General features: G+C 41.2%; 2 protein-coding genes across 5 annotated transcripts; one reads left to right on the forward strand and one right to left on the reverse strand.

Annotated features, from left to right (window-relative positions):
- Window positions 1-5058: 5058 nt before the first annotated feature.
- Window positions 5059-17556, forward strand: LOC105701578 (nose resistant to fluoxetine protein 6). The gene is made up of 12 exons (XM_012428437.2): window positions 5059-5478; window positions 8304-8459; window positions 9586-9806; window positions 13544-13752; window positions 13957-14212; window positions 14765-14925; window positions 14994-15162; window positions 15240-15433; window positions 15823-15952; window positions 16041-16233; window positions 16622-16767; window positions 16846-17556. Exons 1-12 carry the CDS (start codon window positions 5211-5213, stop codon window positions 16990-16992), a joined length of 2250 nt encoding a protein of 749 aa, XP_012283860.1. The 5' UTR covers window positions 5059-5210; the 3' UTR covers window positions 16993-17556.
- A 331-nt stretch (window positions 17557-17887) lies between these two features.
- Window positions 17888-22182, reverse strand: LOC105701585 (probable serine incorporator). Of its 4 annotated transcripts, none has more exons than XM_012428456.2 (10): window positions 21935-22182; window positions 21246-21410; window positions 20993-21177; window positions 20713-20922; window positions 20554-20638; window positions 20285-20468; window positions 20006-20206; window positions 19748-19786; window positions 19161-19311; window positions 17888-19085 (listed from the first exon to the last, which is right to left on the reverse strand). In XM_012428456.2, the coding sequence occupies exons 1-10, from the start codon at window positions 21959-21961 to the stop codon at window positions 18947-18949; spliced, it is 1386 nt and encodes a 461-aa protein (XP_012283879.1). In that variant the 5' UTR covers window positions 21962-22182; the 3' UTR covers window positions 17888-18946. The 4 variants fall into 4 exon arrangements, with proteins under 4 accessions (XP_012283879.1, XP_012283871.1, XP_012283897.1 ...); XM_012428448.1 differs by having other exon boundaries at window positions 19161-19323; window positions 21935-21961; XM_012428474.2 differs by lacking the exon at window positions 19748-19786 and having other exon boundaries at window positions 21935-22181.
- Between the last annotated feature and the right edge of the window lie 12 nt (window positions 22183-22194).

The following is a 22194-nucleotide window of genomic DNA, read 5'->3' on the forward strand; positions in this document are numbered from 1 at the left end:
AATACTTTGGTATAAACTTCTTCCTGAAAAAAAAACACCTGCTGCACGGATGTTGTAATAATGACATCTAATTAATTATTCAGATATATTTTCAGGGACAAAGAAACAATTTCAGACATCACAGCTGACGCTGAATGGATCCATTTATGTATCGTTATCAAGCCGCATAACCGCAGGGCAGTTACAAAACTGATTGACTTTTCCTCCATATTCGCGTCATAAAGAAATAATCCGGTTTTCTTGCAATTGTGAAATACAGGGTTAATCACCTCGTCGATTACTGTCCACTGGTCGACCGCTACACATCATAATGAACGCAATTTCCGGTAGCCCATTTAGTGACTAGTGTAAAATTGTCGAATAAAATAAAATGTATGGAATAAGAAATGCGAGGGTAAGGTGAATTCAAAATGGCGGCGCGCGAGTTTTCGATGTCCGGCAACGCACAGGAAACTATTTCCAACCGGATGAGAAATTGCACGGCGAAGTGCACTCAATGTCGAGTGTATGATTTTATCTGTCTCGAGTCAATACTAAATTCCATCCTACACGAGTAACGACGACCTGAATCAGGTCTGCCGTGAATGCAGCCGTACGACCTGAATCAGGTCCTCCGTGCATGCAACGAATGCGTATTAATTCACTGCCTTCTACGCTCTGCCTATCGCGTTGCGTAAAATGAATTTCGGGAGCCTGTAATTAACTTAAACTCCGACTTTCGATGAGCTAAAGTAAACCTGTTTAATCTAAACGCCTTTCGCGGGCTCCGACCTTGCATTTGAATCGTTTCAAAGCAGGACAAGTGCGCCTCCAGCACTTTCGAAATTCGACAAGGAACGTTTCCGCAAATGGACAGAAAGTTGTTCGACGGAATGTCCCTCAAGGCCGCAGGAATCGAAACGCAGCAAAGTGGCCCCTGGCTTCGTCTTCGGATGAAAACACTTATGCCTCGGAAAAGTGCTGGTCACGTTTCCGTTTCGAACCGCCAAGAAACGTCATTTGCGGCGATTTCGAAAACCCGGACGATCGCCAATGAGTTTCCCAAGAACTTGACGGATCCGTTGACGCTCCTCGAATACAGTCATTTTCGTGACCTTGGCCAAACACTGCATCTCATACATAAATTCGAGTTTAAACGAGCCATTTACAAGAGTACTGAAAAAGAAGATTTACACAATTTTCGCCGGAATTTTTTATTTCACATTTTCTCGCCTTGAGACGTGTCCTTTACAGGCACGACGTCCTGCAAGTATAATGTCGAAAATTCAAGTTCCTAGCCCCGAATACAGTAATTTTCGTGCCTTATCCAATATCTCTCAAGTGTGGACACATTTACAAAAATTCCGGAAACACCGAAATAAAATATCATACCGCTTATTAGTTTCAAAGTTGAAATGTTCATTCTTTTTTTTTAGTTGTACGGTCAGTGATATTTTACTACCGTATGACATAGTGTTCTTTACAGGACGAATCATTTTCCTCGGCAGGGTAATGTCGAAAGTCCAAGTACCTAGATTTGCATAGATTCGTCAGTTCTACTGGTTGGAACTCCTCGATTATTTTTTTTCCCCCTTTTTTCCTCCTTTTCAGAATCCGATGCGAGGTGTGCGTGACACCCACCACGGTGCGAACATTTTCTGCCGTGAAGTGATAGGGCAAAGTGCGTGTCGTGAGACGAAGCCATTAGCGAGTCATCCGATCACCGTTATCAACGTCACCGTGACCAATCGAGCCCCCAAAATTTCGGGAAGAGATGCCGAAAGAATGAGAATACTCCAGGTCACCGATTACGATAATCGCAATCAGGCGAGATTGCGATTGGCGCGACATGAAAATATTTTCAAGCAGCCTTTTAAGGACGGAGAAAACACTTTTCGTTTCGACGGTGCTTTCTAAAGACATGTACGGTATTACTTCACCGGTCACTACTTTTCCCGGAGTTCCAAAAATATCCATACAGTACAGTAATTGACATTCCCTTAGACGGAGTTTCCGAAATTCCAGTTAAAGGACCTAAGGCAATTTTCGAAACGAGCTCCGCCTTCGAGTTAATTAACAACAACGAATAAGTACTTAACGGTTAAATGAAAGTAATTAATATGTAATTAAATAAGGGAGATTCACACGAAAATCAGCGAAGTCGATTTCCTTCTTCGAGGACCGATTGCCTTTGATAACATATGATAAACAACAATGCAATTCGGTGACAAGTGACGTGATATCGAGGATTAAAATCCATTATTGCCCTAGGGAGTGACTCCTTGTAAACAGATAAATAATAATAATTAATAACGTTTATCAGAATTCGACCGACTGGAAGTATTTGCAATCGGTCCATAATATCTGCTTATTAATGGATACTCTGTTAACAGTTATTTCAAGAATAAAAATCTCCGAATTAGCTTGAGGTAGGTACTACACTCTGAACATTTTTTGTTCCTCGAAGATGGGCACTCTATTAGCTACAGTTATTTCAATAAAAAAATACGGCCATCGCTCGAAGTAACGTGTTAAGGTCTCCCATTTTTCTTCCCATACAAAGGAAGGTTCATCGACACTCGGCTGACCGACAACGACGATAAATTAAAAGAATCGATGAGCCCGTCGTCGATAAGCATGGACAGGGCGTTGCAAAACGCAGGTTGCAAAAGAATCCCGACGTCGAGCTGCAGCGTCTAATGCGTTTCGTGTGTCAGCCATATCGATCCCGTGGTTGTCACGAGTCGAAGTATCTTCGATTGTCAGATGTCAATCAGGGGACGGAAAGTGTCGAGACATTGCTGATCGACGAGCGTTCCTCTTCTCACGATATTTGCATACAACGAAAGTTCCCTCGACGAGGCGTTCCGATTTTCGAACAATCCAACGAGCTGCAATTTCGACAGAAAATCGAGAAATGGAGCTCGCATTATAAATATTCAATTCACCCCAGAGGTGAGTCGTTCCTTTAAGGCGAAAACGAATGTATTTTAGCTCTCATCCACGGAGGTGTAATATTTCTTACCTCGTTTAATGGATTTATTGCATAAGTGGAATTGATTAAACATAATATCTGACCTAGTAAGTGGTTGCGAAGTCGTCAACTGGTTGCTAAATAATCCGCGAAACTGCAACCTTCGACCCTCTGTGGCCTCGAGGACATTCTCCTTCCCCTTAATCATTCCGAATCATCGATTGACGGTACTATTCACGATTAATCTTGGTCAATCGAATGCCGACCTTTCCGCCGACTTCAAAGATGGCGGTCGTCGCTTGGCGTCGTCAAAATCACGGACAGAAGATGCATGGGGTAATGATTCCCTTCATATTCTTGGAAAAATAGCGAAAATTAAAGAGAGCGAATAAAACGACGATTTTCTCGATTCCTCTTAATATTAAATAAGCCATCGCCCCTTGTTTTTTAACTAGAACTTATGCCATGCAGTGTAAGCTTCCGCGTTAAGGTGATATGAAAGGATTATTCTAAACATGTAAAATGTCATAAAAAAACTACAATGCTGCGATTTCCAGCTGATTTCCCCATAATTTCGAACGTTGAAATTCATGATTTCCTGAGTGAATACCGCCTAGGTCTTTGCAAACGAATTTCTTTATTAATTAATCGATCGGCAGTGGAGGGCGGAAGACGACGCGACGCGAAGAAAAGGGAAGCAACAAAGATGGCGGCGGAGAAAAGGGACTAGCTTCATGGTGCACGTATTGACGACTTGGCGCATTTACCCAGAAATTTGCAAACGAATAGCAAACGAATTGCAAACAAATTGCAAACGAATTGCAAACGAGTTTCTTTATTAATTAATTCATCCACAGCGGAGGACGAAAGACGGCGCGATGCGACGCCAAGGGAAGCAACAAAGATGGCGGCGGAGGAAAGCGAGTAGCTTCATGGTGCACGCATTGACGACTTGGCGCATTCGCCCAGAGACCGGTGGACTCTGTTAATCGCTTTTTAATCACTGCACCGAGATTTCACGGTCTGCTGAATCACGAAGGTAATTTACATGGCTCGAGCCATGATGATTCGACCAAAACCCGAATTACTCACGGTCCGGGTTTACGGTCGAGTCACGATTTCGCTGAAGTTGGCAAGTGCGCTCTTGATATGCAGATTGTTGGGCGGCGAAGATTATTTTCCTTACATTTGATCCTTCCGCGATACTGATGGATTGAGAACTGGTTTTCCTTTTTAGTGCAATATCCCTTGCGTTTGGATTAATATGTAAAGTAAAGGATGGCCATCTTGACCGTATTCGACCAGGGTTGATGAAAATCATGATTTCCTGGAAAAGGACATAAATTGTTGATTTTAATCGTGAGTTTAATGAAGTTATTTAAATCAGCTCAGCCCTGCATTCGACATTCGGAATACTCGACGTCGGAAGAGCCAGCTTCCCGAGATCGAGAGGTCCCCCCGGCAAGGACAGTTCCATCAACACTGTTAACGGGTCGAAGGTCGCGCGTCAAGTAAAGTGGAACCTACACAAATATTCGAATATTCGAAGCGAAGGAAAGGAAAAGGTCGAGTACAGCGGATCGCGGTTAAGAAATCGATTTATGCTGGAAGAGAGAATTAAACGGTATGAGTATCTTCGAGGTTAGAGAAGTCGGGTTCCTTATGGAACTAATCCTTCTGCAGGGTCAATGGCTGCCGCCGTCATGGACGCTGGATGAACCGAAAGAATAAATCTACGGATCGAGAAATACGAAGAGTTTTCATCAGAAGTTAATTCTTGCGGTAGAAAACGCGAGACCATTGGTTTTTCTATAATATGTCGAGAATCTCGCGGTGAAGATGAGACACCCAGCTTCCGGAGTTCCGGTCAAGGCCGACCCGGATCAAAGTTCACGGTTCGAGAGGCAAACGAAGTGGAACTCGGTGGTTGGCAAAGCCCCCTCGACGTCGAATCGTTGGCCACGCACCTGAAGGACACGCAGACGCGCATTTTTTGAGATCGCACCGAGGGAGGGGGAGACTTAGCAGTGACCTGGAGGAGGGAGCTATCGGGTACCCCTCTTCGTGGACACCTATGGTCACCACGGCGAGTCCGTGGTCATTCGTGAATCGCCTCGTACAAACGCGCGCACCTGTCCGAGGCACGGGACATGTCGATTTCCTGAGCCTTCCCCGAGATCGAGCCCCGTCTGGGTTCGATTTTCGTCCTGGACGCCTTTTGCGATTTTCCACCGATTTTCCGCAATCGAGATCAGAGATGCTGCCGAGGGTGGGCGCCCTCCTCTGGGCGGTTCACCTAGCGGTCGCCGGGAACTCCGTGGACATCCTGCCCTCAGGACCCCCCAGGGCCCTCCACGACGAGGAGATCCTCCGCGTCCTCGCGAGGAACGAGTCCGAGCTCTCGGAAAACTTCACCCTGATCGATTTCAAGCCCAACCTCGGGAACCTAGGGAACCTCACCGACGAGCCGCTCTTCGCACCCCGTCAAGATGAACCTCGATCGAGCTGGACCAATCCGTACTATGGTACTCTCCCTTATTATTATTATTTTATATTCTTGGACATTTACAACATTTTTGGTATTTCTTTTCTTCGGCAATTTTATTCTTACTGGTATAATATTTATACACCGTTGATCGGTAAAATTGCAACGCCTGGAAATAGTTAAGATAAATACAACAGACTTTGTAAAAATAAGCTTATCACGTCAAGGGAAGAAATGTGAAAATTTCACGTATATTTAAGAAAAAATAATATTATGATAGCATTTTGATCCCAACTGTAGAAATTCAATCTGTAAACGTCATTGATTTCCTCTTATCAATTCTTAGTGTTGCAATTTTAATGGCCGCCAGTGTATTAATTGTATACGGTTTGTTCTTATCTTTTAAATAATTTTAATTTATAAACAGAAAATGAGTTCATGGTTAAGGTTTGACATTGTTTAAAACCGCGTTTTCTCGTAAATAATTTATGATCAAACGCAGAGAAACCGGGGATAAATCAGTTCTACCCCTGAGGAGACAACTCGTTAGTAGTTCTGTACTAAATCTAGATCATGTTTAAGCTTGAGGCTATTAATATCTATGTGCATATGGAAAAGTCAATATCAACGGTAAACCGAGGGCAGCTTGATAAATTTTAGTGTTAACCAATTACTAACAAATTAATATGCGGTCGAGCCTTTCACACGTAGAACAGTGCCTGTGAAGGGCGAAATCGGGGTGCATTGCTCGACCGAATGCACCAACGAGGACACCAAGTGCAGAACTACTTTCAGTATTTCCTCACGAGCTATATTCTAGTTTGATTTTTATTGGTCATGTATCGACCGTTGATCGACGCCGGGTTATCGAACGCCGACTCGGCAATTAGCATTCGCGATGCTCTGAAGACAAATTCTCATTTTCTAGTATAATTAAATAACGCCTATATATACCTTTGGCGCGAAACTCTGCCGAGATTCTTAATTTCGAATCCTAACAAAGCGGCGAAAAGGCTTAAAAATTCGGAATTCTCACTCAAGATGCACCGCAATGCACCTGCGACTTAAAAAGAAGAATCGCGACAAGACAAGGAATGCATTCTTGATGTCTTCGAATCGTAATTTCCACCACTACTCCTGCACTTCACAATATGTGACCGCAAGACTAATTGGGCGAAAAGAAATGAAAATGCTAAAAGGCAGAGGAAATGCTTTATTTCAATGAATTACATTTCAATAAAACTATCTCATCGTTTACGGTTACATAAATATCATTCGACTATATTAAAGTGAAAGTAACGGAGATGTTTCGAATTTGCTTTTCTTATTTCATAGTGCATTGTCCATAACCTAAAAGTCGCGTCTCCTTGAAGTGTCGAGAACTCGTACATTCGCCACGCTGTTCGCTTTCGGTTTCCGAGCTCCTCTTGAACACCTGAAACCTTGAAAAAGTCAAATTCGGCGAGTACCCTAACTTACCTCGTCTCGCCGGTTCCCCATCCCGCGGATTCTGACAAATGGGACAACTTTTAGGTTACATACGTAAACTAAAAGCCGCATCTCCTTGAAACGTCGACAACTCGTAAATTCGCCACGCTGCTCGTTTTCGTTTTCCAAGCTCCGCTTGAACACCTGAAACTTTGGAAAAGTCAAATCCAGCGAGTACCTTAACTTACCTCGGTTTGCCGATCTCGATTCTGCGGATTCTGGAACGAGTGGGACGCTCGGAAAAGCTTGGAATTTGCGAAGGGGAGAGAAAGGAAGCGGCCTCGAACTCTGCGCGCCGTGATTTTCGCCCTCTATGTCGGGGCTATCGAAAAGGTGCGTCTACGGCGGTGCGCATGCGTTATACGTGCACTCGCCTCCGCGCACATGCGCGGTTCACTTTGCAAATAGCGAAACGAAAGCGATTCAAGGATGTTACGCAATGCCGACGAAATAAGGCCGCAGAACCGGTGGACGGCCGCAACGCGATTCGATGGTTTTCACGGTCGACGGACCGGATGGACCGGCTGAGCCAGATTGCTCCAACACCCGATCTAACCAGGAAAACCTGGATAAATGACCTATAAATGTCGCGACCTAATCAAAAATCGATCCACATCTCCGGAATTCTTGACAATTTTGATAAATGATCTATAATGCCGCGATCTACAAATCGCAAATCGATTTACACTTGCGAAATTCATACGGTCTGGTTTCTTGTCTCCTGACGATAAATATTCATAGCGTATCCATGTAAAATCACAGGCGAATAACAACTCGAAAATGTTGCTACGAGAATAACATAACATTATTAACTGATTACGAAGGAATAATTAGAAAATGTAAGCAAGTAGTAAACCTGTTTCCTTTTCTTACTCGTATCGATAACCATTCGCTGCTCCTATCTACTGCTCCTCGCGATGCGCGCGCAGCCTGCGTCACGTGACAAGCCCGCGGGATTTTGAAATCGGGTCAGCGCGCGCCGAGAGAAATAACCGTCAACGGCGACTTTTATGACTTTCAAGCTTAACGCGTCATTTTCAATGTCGTTTTTAAGCGACGCAATGCCATTGTAAGGACCGATCCGTTCCGTGCGCGGCATTTAATTCGACAGGTCGGATATAAAATCGCGGAACGTGGAGAAAGATCGAGAAGCGGTATTTTTTATTCGCACGTCCCTCGACGCAGCGGAGATGTTAATCGGGACGTCGCGCCGCGATCGAAAGAGAAACGAAAATGTCGAAACGACCTGTCGAGACTTTCAATGAGGTCTTACGTTGTCATCGCGATGTGCGCGTCATGTTAGAGATCGTGTCCGGCCCATCGATCAGCGATCGCCGATCGGCCACGAACTCGCGTTGAACTCTTATCAATTTTCAGACGCCTTTGCGGAGGAAATCGACCGGGAGTCCCGGAAACTGCTGGAAATCATTCCTGCCTATGATCCTGGAGCTGGACCCGTGAGTTCCGAGTGCAAGAGGCATGCCGCCATTTTTCATAGAGAGCTTTCCAAGTTCACTCTCTGGGCGCTTAAGAGTAAGTCCTTGCAAATAATTCCGCATTGCGATGCAAATGCGCCGATTACGCGTCCCGTTAGACTAGAACTGTGCATCATAGTCTATAATGAATATTCCACTTGCACTTTCATTATATCACTCACAGTGTCCTTCATTAACCCGTTAAGAAAAATATTGGTTATTAAGCATGTGATGACCGGTACTATTCAGACATGGGGTACTAATTTCATAACAATGATCAACCTTATTAATATATTTTCTAAACATGCGTTATAAATTTAGTACACGAGTGTAATTTTATAACGAAATTTAAATTTAAATTCCAGCGTGATGTTATGAGATATGTTGATTGACACTTTGTAATAAATCTAAACCAATTCACTTTTAAGACGGCTATTTTTCATATTCTTTTTATGGTGTTATGAAGTAAAGGTTTATGAATTTTATGAATATTTTTTAACAGTGTAGACTGTCAGTTTCCGATGTGGACTCGTTCATGCACCTGTGGGGGAAGAATCATTTCTTAAGAGAATAATGACATTAAAACGACCACAATTGGTTAATCCTCGGTGTCATTATCATAAATTACAGTAACCGCAGTGTTTTCTCTTCGAGGTTAAGCATCCTAAGCTGCGGTCGGAATTCAGATGGGTGGACCAAACAAAAAATACGCGGGAAGAAAGGACTTAAAGAAAAGGCAAATAAATTCATCCAAATTTCTAAGACACGTCTGACGATCCGCTAGTCCTTTCTTTCCGCGAATTCGAGGTCGAATTACGTAAGTCGCGTTTCGTTGAATTAAATTGAATTCGAAGGCATTTCGCATTCAGGATCTACGGTCTATTTCACTGTTCACCGTTGCCTGTCCAATAAAGACAAAAAAAATAAAACGCACGTTTTATATACGTAAACGTGATGAAAATAATATCTACAGGAATTTTGCGCGATAGATTTTCGATGCGTTTGCTCTTAATCGAGAAAAAAAAAAGAAATTGTATTTTCAAAATGCGAATGCATTGTATTTCACATGTATTTCACTTAGTGATTATTCGGTGGAAGCGACTTTTTGCTAGGGGGATTCCCGGAGGAGCGAAGTCCAACGTGAGGAAATTCTTTGATGAATAATGAACCTCTCCTGGTTTCAGTGTACGATGCCACCGCGAAGATCCCCTCGGGACTGCTCAATGGGAACGTGAATCAGCTGGGCGACTACGACGAGTGCGTCTCCGTTGAAGGGGTCGACGACATCCGGGGACGATATTGCCTGGCTTATTTGCAATTGGACGTCGACCGGTCTCGACCCGACCTGGAGCACCTCCACAAACTGCTTCATTCTCATTATGCCTTCAGGAGCAACATGACGGACGTGAGTACCTCGGAAACGTCCTTCGAAACTGCCCACTTTGCGAAAAGTGGGCACCACGTGCGAAACTATTAATACCGAATCATATTCGATGAATTCTACACTTCAGAAATTTCCCCTCCTAAGTGAACTTCAATTGCGGACTCGTAAGGATAGTTTTAATTTCTCGTGAAAAAAAAAGTAAAAAATCGGTTCGTTGAACAAAGTCGATTGACTGCATTTTGAACGTTTCAGGAAACGTTTCAGTTGGACCGAATTTTGGGATACTCGGCCAAACAATTTTCGCTTCGATCGTTTCGTTGATTTTAACCAAATATTTTTGATAACAAATCAAATGTTTGTACTTGATGATTTCGTGGGATCCACCAGGATGCTTAATGGAATGGACGAAAATTTGTAATTATTAACCAAATTTGTCATGTCAGTTAAATGGGTTTTAAGGGAAAATAATTCCATCTAAAAACGATACTACGGAGGCGCAAGTATATTTTCTTCTTTTTAATTCCCGGATCTAATTTTGATTTACTAATTAAAATCCAGAAATATCCACTTACGTCAGTCTTGCCTAGCTGACTTCACACAATGGACTCCGTGCACACCTGACGGTACTTACATCTTGACAGTGGGCGATAATTTCGCATATAATTTATATGCTGGTAATCCTATGAAAAATTACCTTTTTATAACACGAGGCAGCCTGGGAGGTGCTTCTATTCTCTGAGTTACAGGTAATTTAAGTACCTCGACGAAACTCGTCAGCGAATCCCTGGGATTTCCATTTCCGTTTCGCAAGGAGCTTCATAATTCAGCTTCCCGTCCTTAGCGTTCATACAAAGCTACGTAAATCCTATTTTCTTTTCAGACGCACCTATGTCATCTCATTCGTCCTTGCATTCACCTATCCTTTCGTCGATTGTCTTCTCCTGTCTTCAGCTTCATGGCCTCTCCCTGGATCCGCAAGTCTTTTTCAGAAAAGGTGGAGGGGATTCTTACACGACGTGGGAGCAAAATGCCAGGGCGGATGTAGAGGAATTATTAATGGATAATCCGAAGGTCGACCTTTATGCATTCGCAGTCGCGAGACGATTTTCGATCGAATTCCCGATATGGCGAGCTATTTTGAAATTCCTCTCACGATCTGCTCGAGCTGGAAGCCCAGAATCATTTCGATCGAAAATCAACAAGCGTTCCTCTTCAGGGATTCCCTGCGCTGGATTTCGTGAAAGACATTTCCCGTTGACGTCTCTTTTGTCATCGCGAATGGCATACCAATTGACTGTCTAGAAGCCAGTCGACGTCATCGAAGCAAGGCTGAACAATTGAAAGACAAGGGAACAAAAGCTTAAGTCCTTCTCGAAGTTAAATGATCAATATGAAGAAAATTCTACTGGAAGAAGAAAAAGTGCAAGAGTAACCCATTACAAGAGAAATATTGAATCCTTCACGTTTGGGCATTTAATTATCCTTCTGTAATCCAATTTTCTTTAATCCAAGAAGAAACAGGTGCACCGTGAAACTGACAAGCTTACAGTTTTTCGTAAAATTAAATAACCGAAGAGGACAAGATTCGCCTGGAAAAACAGGAAGTGCTGCAGTAACGCATTATAAAAGAAGCATTGAGCAGACTTTGGAAGAAAAAGTCCAGAAGACCAGACATCGAACCCTTCACGTGTAGATGCTTCATTAGCACCTCGGAGCCATTTAGAAGATGCCTTGAAACATCGACAAGAACTGTAAAAATCGCAAAACCCGTTTAAAGTCCTAAACTGGTTTTTCTGGCTCGGTAGAAGCAAATTTGGCTTCGAGATGGCCATAGATTAGGAACAACGGTCTTTCGGAACGGCTTCGGACGAGCGATTGGTCGTTATTGTCATTAACGAGCTAAACTGGTCGAATATGTACCGGTGGGAATTTGCAAATTAGCCAAGAGGTTGGCCTTGCTTTGTATCTCCACCTAATCCACCTGATCTTACCAGGAAACTAAGTTCAAGGCGACCGGATCCTGTTATCAGCCCCTGATTTTTGGCGCTGAATCCTTACACCGTATCCCACAATCCTGCAATTATCTAAATTATTTCCGGCTCTAAAGTATAATTAAAAATTATATTTCTCCGTTCCACTGGCAATGTGCCAAATATGCCACCGCTCATATATTTTGATACAATGTCTAGTCTAAACTTGTGTAAGTTTAGCTGCATTGGTCGCTGAAAGAAAATTAATTGTCTGATGGAGCAATAATTAGAGTAAAGAGACGTGCTCGAAAGAGGTCCCTGAACTTCTCTCTTGATAATACAGCGACGACACGCCTCACTTTTATATTTATTCCTATTTTATTTAATTATTTATAACTAATGCATTTATCATTCACCTTTCTAGTTGAAGCCTTCACGTTCCCTATGCTAATATTTTTTTTCGCCAATTCATTTTTTACACGTTTTAGGAGTTAGACCGAATATCCTGAACATATGAACGAACTCTATATCACTTAACTTTCTTATTTCTATTTTCAAAGGGAGGTGGAATGAAAGCAAGTCGTGGAAATCAATCAGTCCCAATCAGGTCCTGAGATGAAAAGAAAGAAAAATCGGTTCTCTTCCTCATCGCACGTGTCTTCGAATTCGACATTCCTGAGACATCCCAGTGACATTCCTAACAAATGCGATTCCGGTTGCCACTCCTCTTCTTCCCTGTTTTCTTGTTTCTCTTGTCCCCTTGAAACTCAAAAGGAACAAGGAAAGTGGGAAGACGAACGGTTAGGTCATTCCAAGAAATCGGTACTAGACTCTTTATATCTCCATATTAAAATTTATAAAAAAAAATGTAAAGTTCAAAAGCCGTTAGGGTTGTGTAAATCCTGGTTTAAGAGGAAGTGTGAGAGATATGAAAACCAGGGATCATCTCGAAGAGATGATGATGAAGAGATGGTTACCGAAATTGCTCTTTTTCGATTCATGGTCGCCCTGTCTGAATTTCCATAAACGATACGACAAGCTCGACTACGCAGCCGTGCTAACGTGAGATCAAACGAATGTGATCGCCTAATCACTTCTAATTATGCTTATGTAAATCTGGGCGCGCCGATCTTTAGTAAACGTGACTTTCCGCGCGTTCGAAGACGCTCCTCGACAATGTCCTTGTCCGTCGACTTCCGGATATATTCCTGTTCTCCGGTTAGTTTTCTTCCCCCCAGTTTGACTTTTCATTCAAACGAGGTTTTCCTAAAAGACATTGGTAAAAATCGACGGAAATTTACATACATTTCTTCGCACCTCATAAATGAAGTTTCGTATAGAAAAAAGTAAAATGTAAAAAATGGCGGATTAGAAAATGTATAAATTCATGTAATATTGTATATATTTACCGTGTTAGGGCACTTTTACTGTTACACTAAATGTAACATTATATTACAATTTTCTTTAAGCTAACATAAATGCCGAATGTGATATTACAGAGATAATGAGGTACGGATTGATCATGATTGATCGATTTTATCATTACAGATGACAATAACGGTTTAAGCCGCAGACACTTTAATAACCTTTCTGGAAAGCTTAATATTATCTAAGAACAAAAAATTGTATTCTATGATAGTGTCGTTGGTTCTCCAACAATTACTCTCCGCTCAAGCCTCTCCTGTCGTTGATGTAAAATCTTGCGCCCCCTAAAATTATAATCGCTTCGGTTGTTACTTATAAATCTTTGACGTAATAAATTAAGTGAGATTCCGTTTTAATTTTCAGCCTGGCCATCGGGTACCGAGATTCAGTACAGTGAATTGGGCGGTATGTGCTCCGTCTTCATGTACGTCTCGCGACGTGGAGGCGTCTCTTCGACATGTCGTGTCTAAACACACTGCCAACACCGGCTTGAAAATTACGGTTCGAGTTGACAAGGAGATGTGCCAGGTTCGCAGGATCGAGCCTTTGCCGACAGAGACCGTAGTCGTAGGGTAAATAAATTCCTATAAATTAATACTTAATTTCAGTCCGCATAAACAAGAAAAACCAACGCATGACATCCACGAGCATGAAAATTCATCAAAAGGTTTCACTTTCTGAGACGGGTCCATTTCATGACATGTGAACATACATTATTTTTATATCATCGCGCCATAAGAATTTTAATAAATGTATAATAAATTCTAAACATGCAGCCTCTTCTTCATCGGCGTCCTCATCCTGTGCCTCGTAGCTGCAGTCTACGACCACCTGGAGCTTCCGGCGAACAAGATCTTCTTATCGTTCTCCTTGAAAAGGAACCTGAAGCAGCTTTTCTCCTTAAACAGGAGCGAAAGCGACATCGCGACCCTCCACGGGGTCAGGGCATTAAACGCCTTAATGTTGATCCTGGCTCACAAGAGCATGGCCCTCTTCTTCAACCCTTACGTAAACAGGACAGCCATGACGGAGGTAATCTATGCGACATTTGAGACAATTATAATTTAAAAATACAACATGAAGATAAAGAATTAAAGTCTAACCCGAGGGACTCCTTTCGCAATATGATTCAGTAACAAGTGACGATCGAAGGTGCAGGAAAGTGGCATCAGAGAGGTCAATCTTTCGTGAAACTTTTCTTCGAACGGGGCGTACCGATTCGTTTAAAATTTTACAACGTGAATGTGGGGGCTGTAAGGAAGGTCCTAACACTCATAAAGTTTTATATTTTATAAACAATTTTGAAAATGTCCATAAACAATTTTTTTTTTATTTGAAATTTCATGGGCGTCAGGACATTTCTTATCGCCTCCGTATTCGCGTTGTAAAGATTTAAACTATTCTTTCGTATCACCTTAAAAGTTGTGACAAAGTTTCGATGGTTTTCAACGATTTCAAGTGATTTCTGCTTGCGATTTCTAGCTGATCTCCACGTAACTTCGAGCGTTAAAATCCATGATTTCCTGAGTGAATAAATAATCATACTCGTATAATCATCACGTTAATTGTCATTCCTCGTCGCAGTATCTTGGGAAACCATGGACCGTGATAGGAAGAGCGGCCAGCCTCTACACGGATCCCTTCATCATGCTTTCCGGATTGTTGACGACATACTCGTTCGTTGGGAGACTCGAGAAGACCGGCAAATTGGACGTCAAACAGGAATACCTATCCAGGTTGCTCAGGTAATTAAAAGTCTTCCCCGATATTGTATTTTTAGAGCCTGATTATTTAATCCTACCTGATCCAACAGATTGGTGCCGACCTTGGGAGCCCTGATCCTCTTCTGCACGTACGTGATGCCTTTCATCGGGTCTGGCCCTCAATGGAACCTGGTGGTGACTCATCACGCGGACATTTGCAAGAAAACCTGGTGGAGGAACTTCCTCTTCATCCACAATTACTTCGGGTTCGAGAATATGGTACTTTCCTAGAAATATACACTTAATTGTCTCTACATATGGGACGAGTACGTAGTTATTGTCAAATTTCTGGACAGTGCCTGACGCATACCCATCACCTGGGCATCGACACTCAGCTCTTCGCCATCTCGCCATTGTTGGTGATCCTCCTCTGGAAGAAGCCCAAACTTGGAGGTTTCTTCCTCACCTCTTTGGCGACAATTTCCACGATACTTCGATATCGCGTTACCTACATGAAACGACTGAATAATTACGTTTTCTTCGGCACGTCGTAAGTTGCCCGATAGAATACCTTAAGGTGATATGAAAGCGACGTCCGAGGAGTCAATCTTTCATGGCACTTTTCTTCAAATAGAACAAACCGAATCATTTGATATTTTACCACCTGCTTGTGAAGGCTCTAAGGAAAGTCGTAACGCCCATAAAATGTTTACAATGTTTATAAACAAATTTAAAAGAATGGAATCTTCTGGATGTCGGGACCTTCCTTAGGGCACCCATATTCATTTGGCTAGATTTCAAACGAATCGTATTTATCGAGTTCAAAGAAAAGCTTCACAAGACGCCACTTTCATGACACCCTAAGCCCTTAAGATTCATAATTTTATCCATGCAGCCAATTGTCGCATAATTTATTATTATCTCCTCTTTGACTTACAGAATTAAGCAGCTCTTCGACACTGCCAACCTTTCTTACATCCTGCCAACGCATAGACTCACGGTGTACATCATGGGCATCTTCGCAGGATATTTGTTAAGGACTTGTCCAAAGGGTTTCAAGATGAACGGGGTAAGGACGTGATTGCGGTTTAGAAAATAAAAAATGAAGATACTGCGCCATTGTAAACTGGAAACTGACTATGAAATCATCTCTTCAGGCGGTGGTCTATGCAGGATGGACTCTATGTATCGTGATGTCTTTGGGAGCTTTCTTCGGCCCTGCAAAAATGGGTGCCATTGATTACGTATATCAACCGGTGCATGCTGCAACGTACAACGCTTTTGCACCCATTGGTTGGTGTGCACTTTTCGCCTGGATGGCATTTTTGTCGCATACTGGAAACGCGGATGGTGAGTTCCTGAAAATAAGAGTGCATTTAAGAAATCTGTAATTTAGGTTCCATGGTTTGGATTACGGCAACCGTAAGTCGGCCATCTTGAATTGTAACATCAGAGGCGAGGAATTCGCCTGAAATTCACAGCCGGTATTTTTCGAAACGAATGACGTTTCCCAGCAAAAACTAGCACTGAAAGAAATTAGATATTCACGAAATGTGTCAATGGGTCATTTTTTGACGGATCATGCACTCAAGGTTACTGGGGCCTTTAATTTCTGTTTGTTCAAATAAAATTATTGGGTTGATGCAATTTGCAGTGCTATTTAGCGCCGAAAACGAGACGAGCTTTTCCAACAACTCGATACATGAGATTTGTAATTCATTTGTTATCTGTTCCACAGGACTGATAAGCAGGATCTTCGCTTGGAAAGGATTTCTTGTCTCGACAAGACTCAGTTACGCGATTTATTTAACGCAATTCCCAGTTTTCTTCTACAATGTCGGCCAAACGCGCAGTGCGGAGTACTACGAGTTCTTCCGAATGCTGGTATGCATTTGTTTACCCTGAATTACTGGCATGTATAGCGAAAAAAATAATCGCGACACACGTTTATTTTTTTTGCAGTTCAACTTGAAGGAGTTGCTGTGGATCATTCTAACCTCGATGGTCCTGACGTTGCTCTTCGACACGCCGTTCCAAAATATCAAGAACCACTTGCTGAAAAAGGAGAAGCGGTCGCAGCCGTCGATTAAGGCTTCCAAAGTGGATTAAAATGTTTTTGCGAGCTTCCAGATTCGGGACCACTGACGGATATCTCGTATTAGACGTTGTAAATATAACCTCGATTTTTACCAATTTTTTAAAGGACCAAAGGGATTTACCCTGTCGCTTGCCCTCGTATACAATGTATACGAGGGTCAAGTACGTATTTATGTGAGTTCTACTTTTCTGTGTCTATTCTTTGTAAATAATTCTTCCTCCTTTGAATGCAATCTCAATGACAGACTCGAAGACTAATCCTTTCGCGTTTAAGGCCAACCTGCGATTAATGCCTTAATATTTATTCGAAAGATTGACACAAACGACGTAATACCGTAATTACGACTAATGTAGACGCTTAAGAGATGAATTTCTAGTTTTAACTTAAAATGAGGCTGCTCCACGCTTTGGTACCATTCTTTGCGTATATCGATTTAGAGTCCGAGGTGATTTTTTTTAAATGTATGTTAAACATATACAGAGCCTAGGATATGTCATATGACACGACAATATGACACAGGTCGTATTGTCATGTCGGATAGTCAAGAGGAATGTAAATAAATATTTTTTACAGAGTATCAATCTCTCCTTGAATGAAAATCTCTCAGGTAATAAATTATTCCTCTAATTTTCTGTCAATGAATGAGCTCTTTAGATTTTGCTCAAGAAATTTACCTTCGAAGACTCTTAAAGGACGGTTAAAGGTAAGGACTCCTGAAAAAAAATGGTACTGCTTTTTGCTTTTGACTCGATGAACCTTAATCATCGATAAACATTTATAAACGCGTTTCGGGAGCACATGTACTATTGTATATTACACTCGGAAATCTATGTTAAGAAAACAACCATTACAAATCATTGAATGTTTCACATGCAAAAGCGTATAATAATAAAGTAATAAAGGCACTTTTTTTTACCATTACGAATTCATTTAATAGATCAGGAGCTATTACATTATGGGGAATACAGAGAGTAACATCTCCCCGAGTTGCCAGTAGCTATCGGACGACGAAATAACACAAACTCCAAAATTTCGTCTCCAATTTACATAAAATATACATGATTATTTTCAATGCGGTACATAAGCTGTTGTAATAATGTAGTACACTCGATTTCTTGTTAATGTTTAATAATAACCGCATGGAAACGAGCTACTACAATATTCCACGTGCACTGTTCTTATAAATGCAGCTCACATTTAAGTCAAAACATCTATAGGTTTCCTTGGGACTTATGGGTTGATTAAACTTGAGAAACATGAAGCGAATAGAGAAAATAATCTTAATATTAATATTTATGTAACAACGGATTTAATTCATGCAATGCTCAATGCTCAACGCTGTGGTTGAAGAAGAAATATTTAATACACTTATAATGTGACACTTGCACATACGTCTAGTCGAACCATTAAAGAAAACAAAATCAATATCACAGAAACGCAATAGTCCCATAATTATGAGTTGCCACAATCTGCGAACGTTTTTCTTTTTTCAGGCAGAAAATAAAATATTGTACTCCTATTTTTTTTTTATTAGGATGTACCGTGTTTCAAGGTTAAGTAGACGCTACAATGCCACAACCTTAGCTCCAACCCAGCAATTTAATTATAATCACATCTATGGCGTGAATAAAGAGCGTGTACGGAATTACAGAGTACAGCACAAGAATTTTGACCGAATCTGAGAAATCCTAACATGCCGGCACCTGCATTAACAATCGTACGTATGCTTTTTAATCTCAGATACTTAGAACTAAGTTGACAAATACACTACAAGGTTTCCATGTATCGGCGATAAATATTATATTCAGGACTGTTTGAACAAGCCTAAGAGAAACGTTTGGGTTGCTCTTGTTTTTTGGTTAATCCTACTCTTTTACGTTTTCTGTCGAAATGTATAAATTTCGAGGGAAAAGGGTTATCTGCTTTGGAGCTTGAAGGTAACACTTTCCAGAACAACGAGGAGACTTAGGAAAAGTCACGATTAGGGAACAAAACAGGAGCCACCAGAGTCCACACGTACAGTGATAAGCACATCCACGATGAGATTATTTTAACCCACATCGATGCTGCATTGGAATTTAAAGTCTCGAGGGAAGAGTTCGGTCTATAATTGGAAATTAAGTGGTCTCATTGAGCTGTCGAAGGACAACAAATGAAATTAAAAGACAAGTCTACTTACTTGTACCAATTGGTCAATGTCATCATTACGTATAATGTAGCAAGAGCGAACATGACATGGAAGAAGCTCCAGTTGTATGCAACGGTATCTTCTTCGTTATCCCAAACTTTGGTCTCACGCCCTTCTTCGGCATCATCATTTCGTCCTTCCACTGAAACATAATCTAATTACGAATGACAAGAGACTAGGAAATCAAAGGAACAGAAACTTGAACTACTTCACCACCAGTGAAAATATTCGACAACGGTAAAGACATATAATAAAGATTACGACAAAGTCATGCAAATAAGTTAAACAATTGCTGACTTTCTGACGATGTAATGTTAGTCATTGATAAAAATATCTTTCATCCATTATACAATTATTTTTATCTCGTAGAAATGGATGTTCTGTTATTCCCTATGTTCAATATGTAATTTTGTGGTTCGTTCAAATGATCTGTGTAATTACACATTGAAGTCAAAGGAAAAATACGTCGATTTAAATCGTACGCAAGGAACAGTTAGCGAAGGTATTAATAAATACTCAAATCATCACAGCGAATGAAACTCCAGTATGTATTAGTCATATCAATGTTGCGAGCGTACCTTCACCGCCAATCAAGGACTGGTCTCCCGGATTCCTTACTGCATAAACAAAAGCAGCAAGTTACCGTCAAAGACTTCTCTAATCTACTTTATAATGAGAGAATCGATGCTCAAGCTGAAGATTAAGTGTATCGATTGAAAGTTACATTAATGATGGCAATGAGGCAAACCGTTAACATTCACAAGAAAGAATTATCTAACTAAACGAAAAGGAAACAAATCGACATGATCAATGTTTAAACAAAAAAAAAAACTTACCAGCTCCGTTATCTTTTACAAGAACGTTCTCAGACATTGTAATTTTCGACGACTTGGATGCTGTTCGTAAAGAGCTGTACAAAACGCAACCGAACCAAATAATCAAACCAACAACGCTTTCTCCATCGAATGCCATTCTGTTTTGGGTCTTTACATCGTTTCCAGAAATGATTCCAAGAAATCCCGGGTTGCACTCGTGATCTGAAAACATCAGAATTAGTTTTTTTTCCAATTGTCATGCTCTTAATAATTAACAACTGGTGATTAGTGGATGCATACCTGGACTATTTGAAACACCGCTCCATGTTAGGTAAACTACATAGAGAGAAACGATAGATGACTGTAAAAGACCGCAGCGAGGTTGACGTTCCTGTACACTTGGTGAAATTGATATCGCACTAGCAATAACACACAGAATCAAGTTGAACGATATGAAGAACTTGTTTAGAGAACAATCATGTGGCTGTGGAAAGAAAATACAGTAAAAAAAAATAGAATTTATGCTAATACCCAGAAATATAATTACGTTCACTTCCTAATTAACTTACCAAAGTAAATCCAATATAAAGCAAAACAATTCCAATTATGAAGACAGCATAGCTCAAAAACGTTACTCCTAATAGAGCTGCAAACCTGGAAAGAAAGAAATTAATCAAATGGGATGAAGCATTTACAATGGAAATACTTATTTACGTCAAGATGCTTACCAGCCTCTAGATTCGGTTTCCTCGTAATGACCAACCCAAGCATTGGCCCAAGAGTGAGCAAAATCAATTATCAAAATTAACTGAATAAGTATAAATAAGAAACCACCAATCATGCCAAAGTACATCCAAGTGGGACCGAAAGAGCCTTCTGGAATAAAGAAGGCTCCAACCATTCCGCCAATTATAAGAAGATATTTTATTGCCCAGAAACTAGAAATGAATAAAATTGATTAAATGGGAATTCTTCATCTGTTGTACTGTAAGAAACATTAATTCTCACCCATTTTGTATTGGAGCTCTAGGATCCTTTGAACTTCGAACTTTCATCATGATAAGAGACATCAGGAAGAAAAACAGAGCCAAGATAAAGCATATCCTATAGACCGCGAGGTAACCGACAGCAGATTGGCAATCCACCGTAAACGTTGACGGGACATAGTTGGTGCTGTTCTTACAGAATGGTACCTGGTCAAATGCAATAAAAATGTTAGAAAAACGTCACTAACTTTTTGTTTAAGCCATATCATAAGTACCTTTTGGAGAGCTCCTTGAAGACTAGGAAGCAGAGTGAAACAAGCAGCGATCGTACCCAGCATCAAAAGAAGAGCGTACATAATCCGAGTGCTCGTACTGTTTCGACATGTTGGACACTGGGAGCAGCAGAAACTGCAGGCTGTGCTGCCGCACAGGCATGCGAGCTGGGAGGAAATAAATTCCATTATATCAAGCAATCGAGAACAATTGTTTTAATTAGAGACGTTGCTCGAATATCCAATCGTCAGTACCTAAAGAGTGAGTCATCAACCTGATTTATACTTAAAGTTTTAAACAATGAAAAGGTTTCACATCCATTCACCTCGATGCCTTTCTTAATTTTCGCATTATTTACCACCACGAGATTTAAACCTCGTGGGAATAAAATAGAATAAAATGCAGATAATAGTATTGATAATTTGTTTACATAATTAATAATTAGGTATTTAAAAACAGTAGAGAAGTATGAAAGAAAGAAGTATAAGTGAAGGGGAAATCTACTTGACACATCGCGCATATGAATCACCGTGCCCGAGTTAAAAAAAATAGTCGTACGTAAGAACTGCAGAAGGGCATTGCAAACTGATTGTATGATAAAGAGCGCCTAATAAAGATTGATATTTCCAATAATCCGTGAATTCACAGGTTTATATTAGAAGGAAACATCCGTGTTGTTAAAAAGTATCACCTGTGCCGTGGAGCAGATCAGACCCATTGCACCTAAGTGTTTGTCGTTCTTCGAATGGTGCCTCCTATACTCGACTCCTTATCTGCAATCTTTGTACCCGAAACACCAATCCAAGACTAATTAATTTTGCCGGACTTTTCCCGGAACCTCCACGTCGCAGGACGTAGACAACAGATGAGAAAATTCACCTACACGAAACCTTTTCCCTTCGCCAGTTCGCCAGCCGTCACTAACAATTTACTCCACTCGTCTAAACAAAG

Source organism: Orussus abietinus, unplaced genomic scaffold (assembly GCF_000612105.2).
Source record: "Orussus abietinus isolate OABI.00-Male unplaced genomic scaffold, Oabi_2.0 scaffold129, whole genome shotgun sequence".
Classification (NCBI taxonomy): domain Eukaryota; kingdom Metazoa; phylum Arthropoda; class Insecta; order Hymenoptera; family Orussidae; genus Orussus; species Orussus abietinus.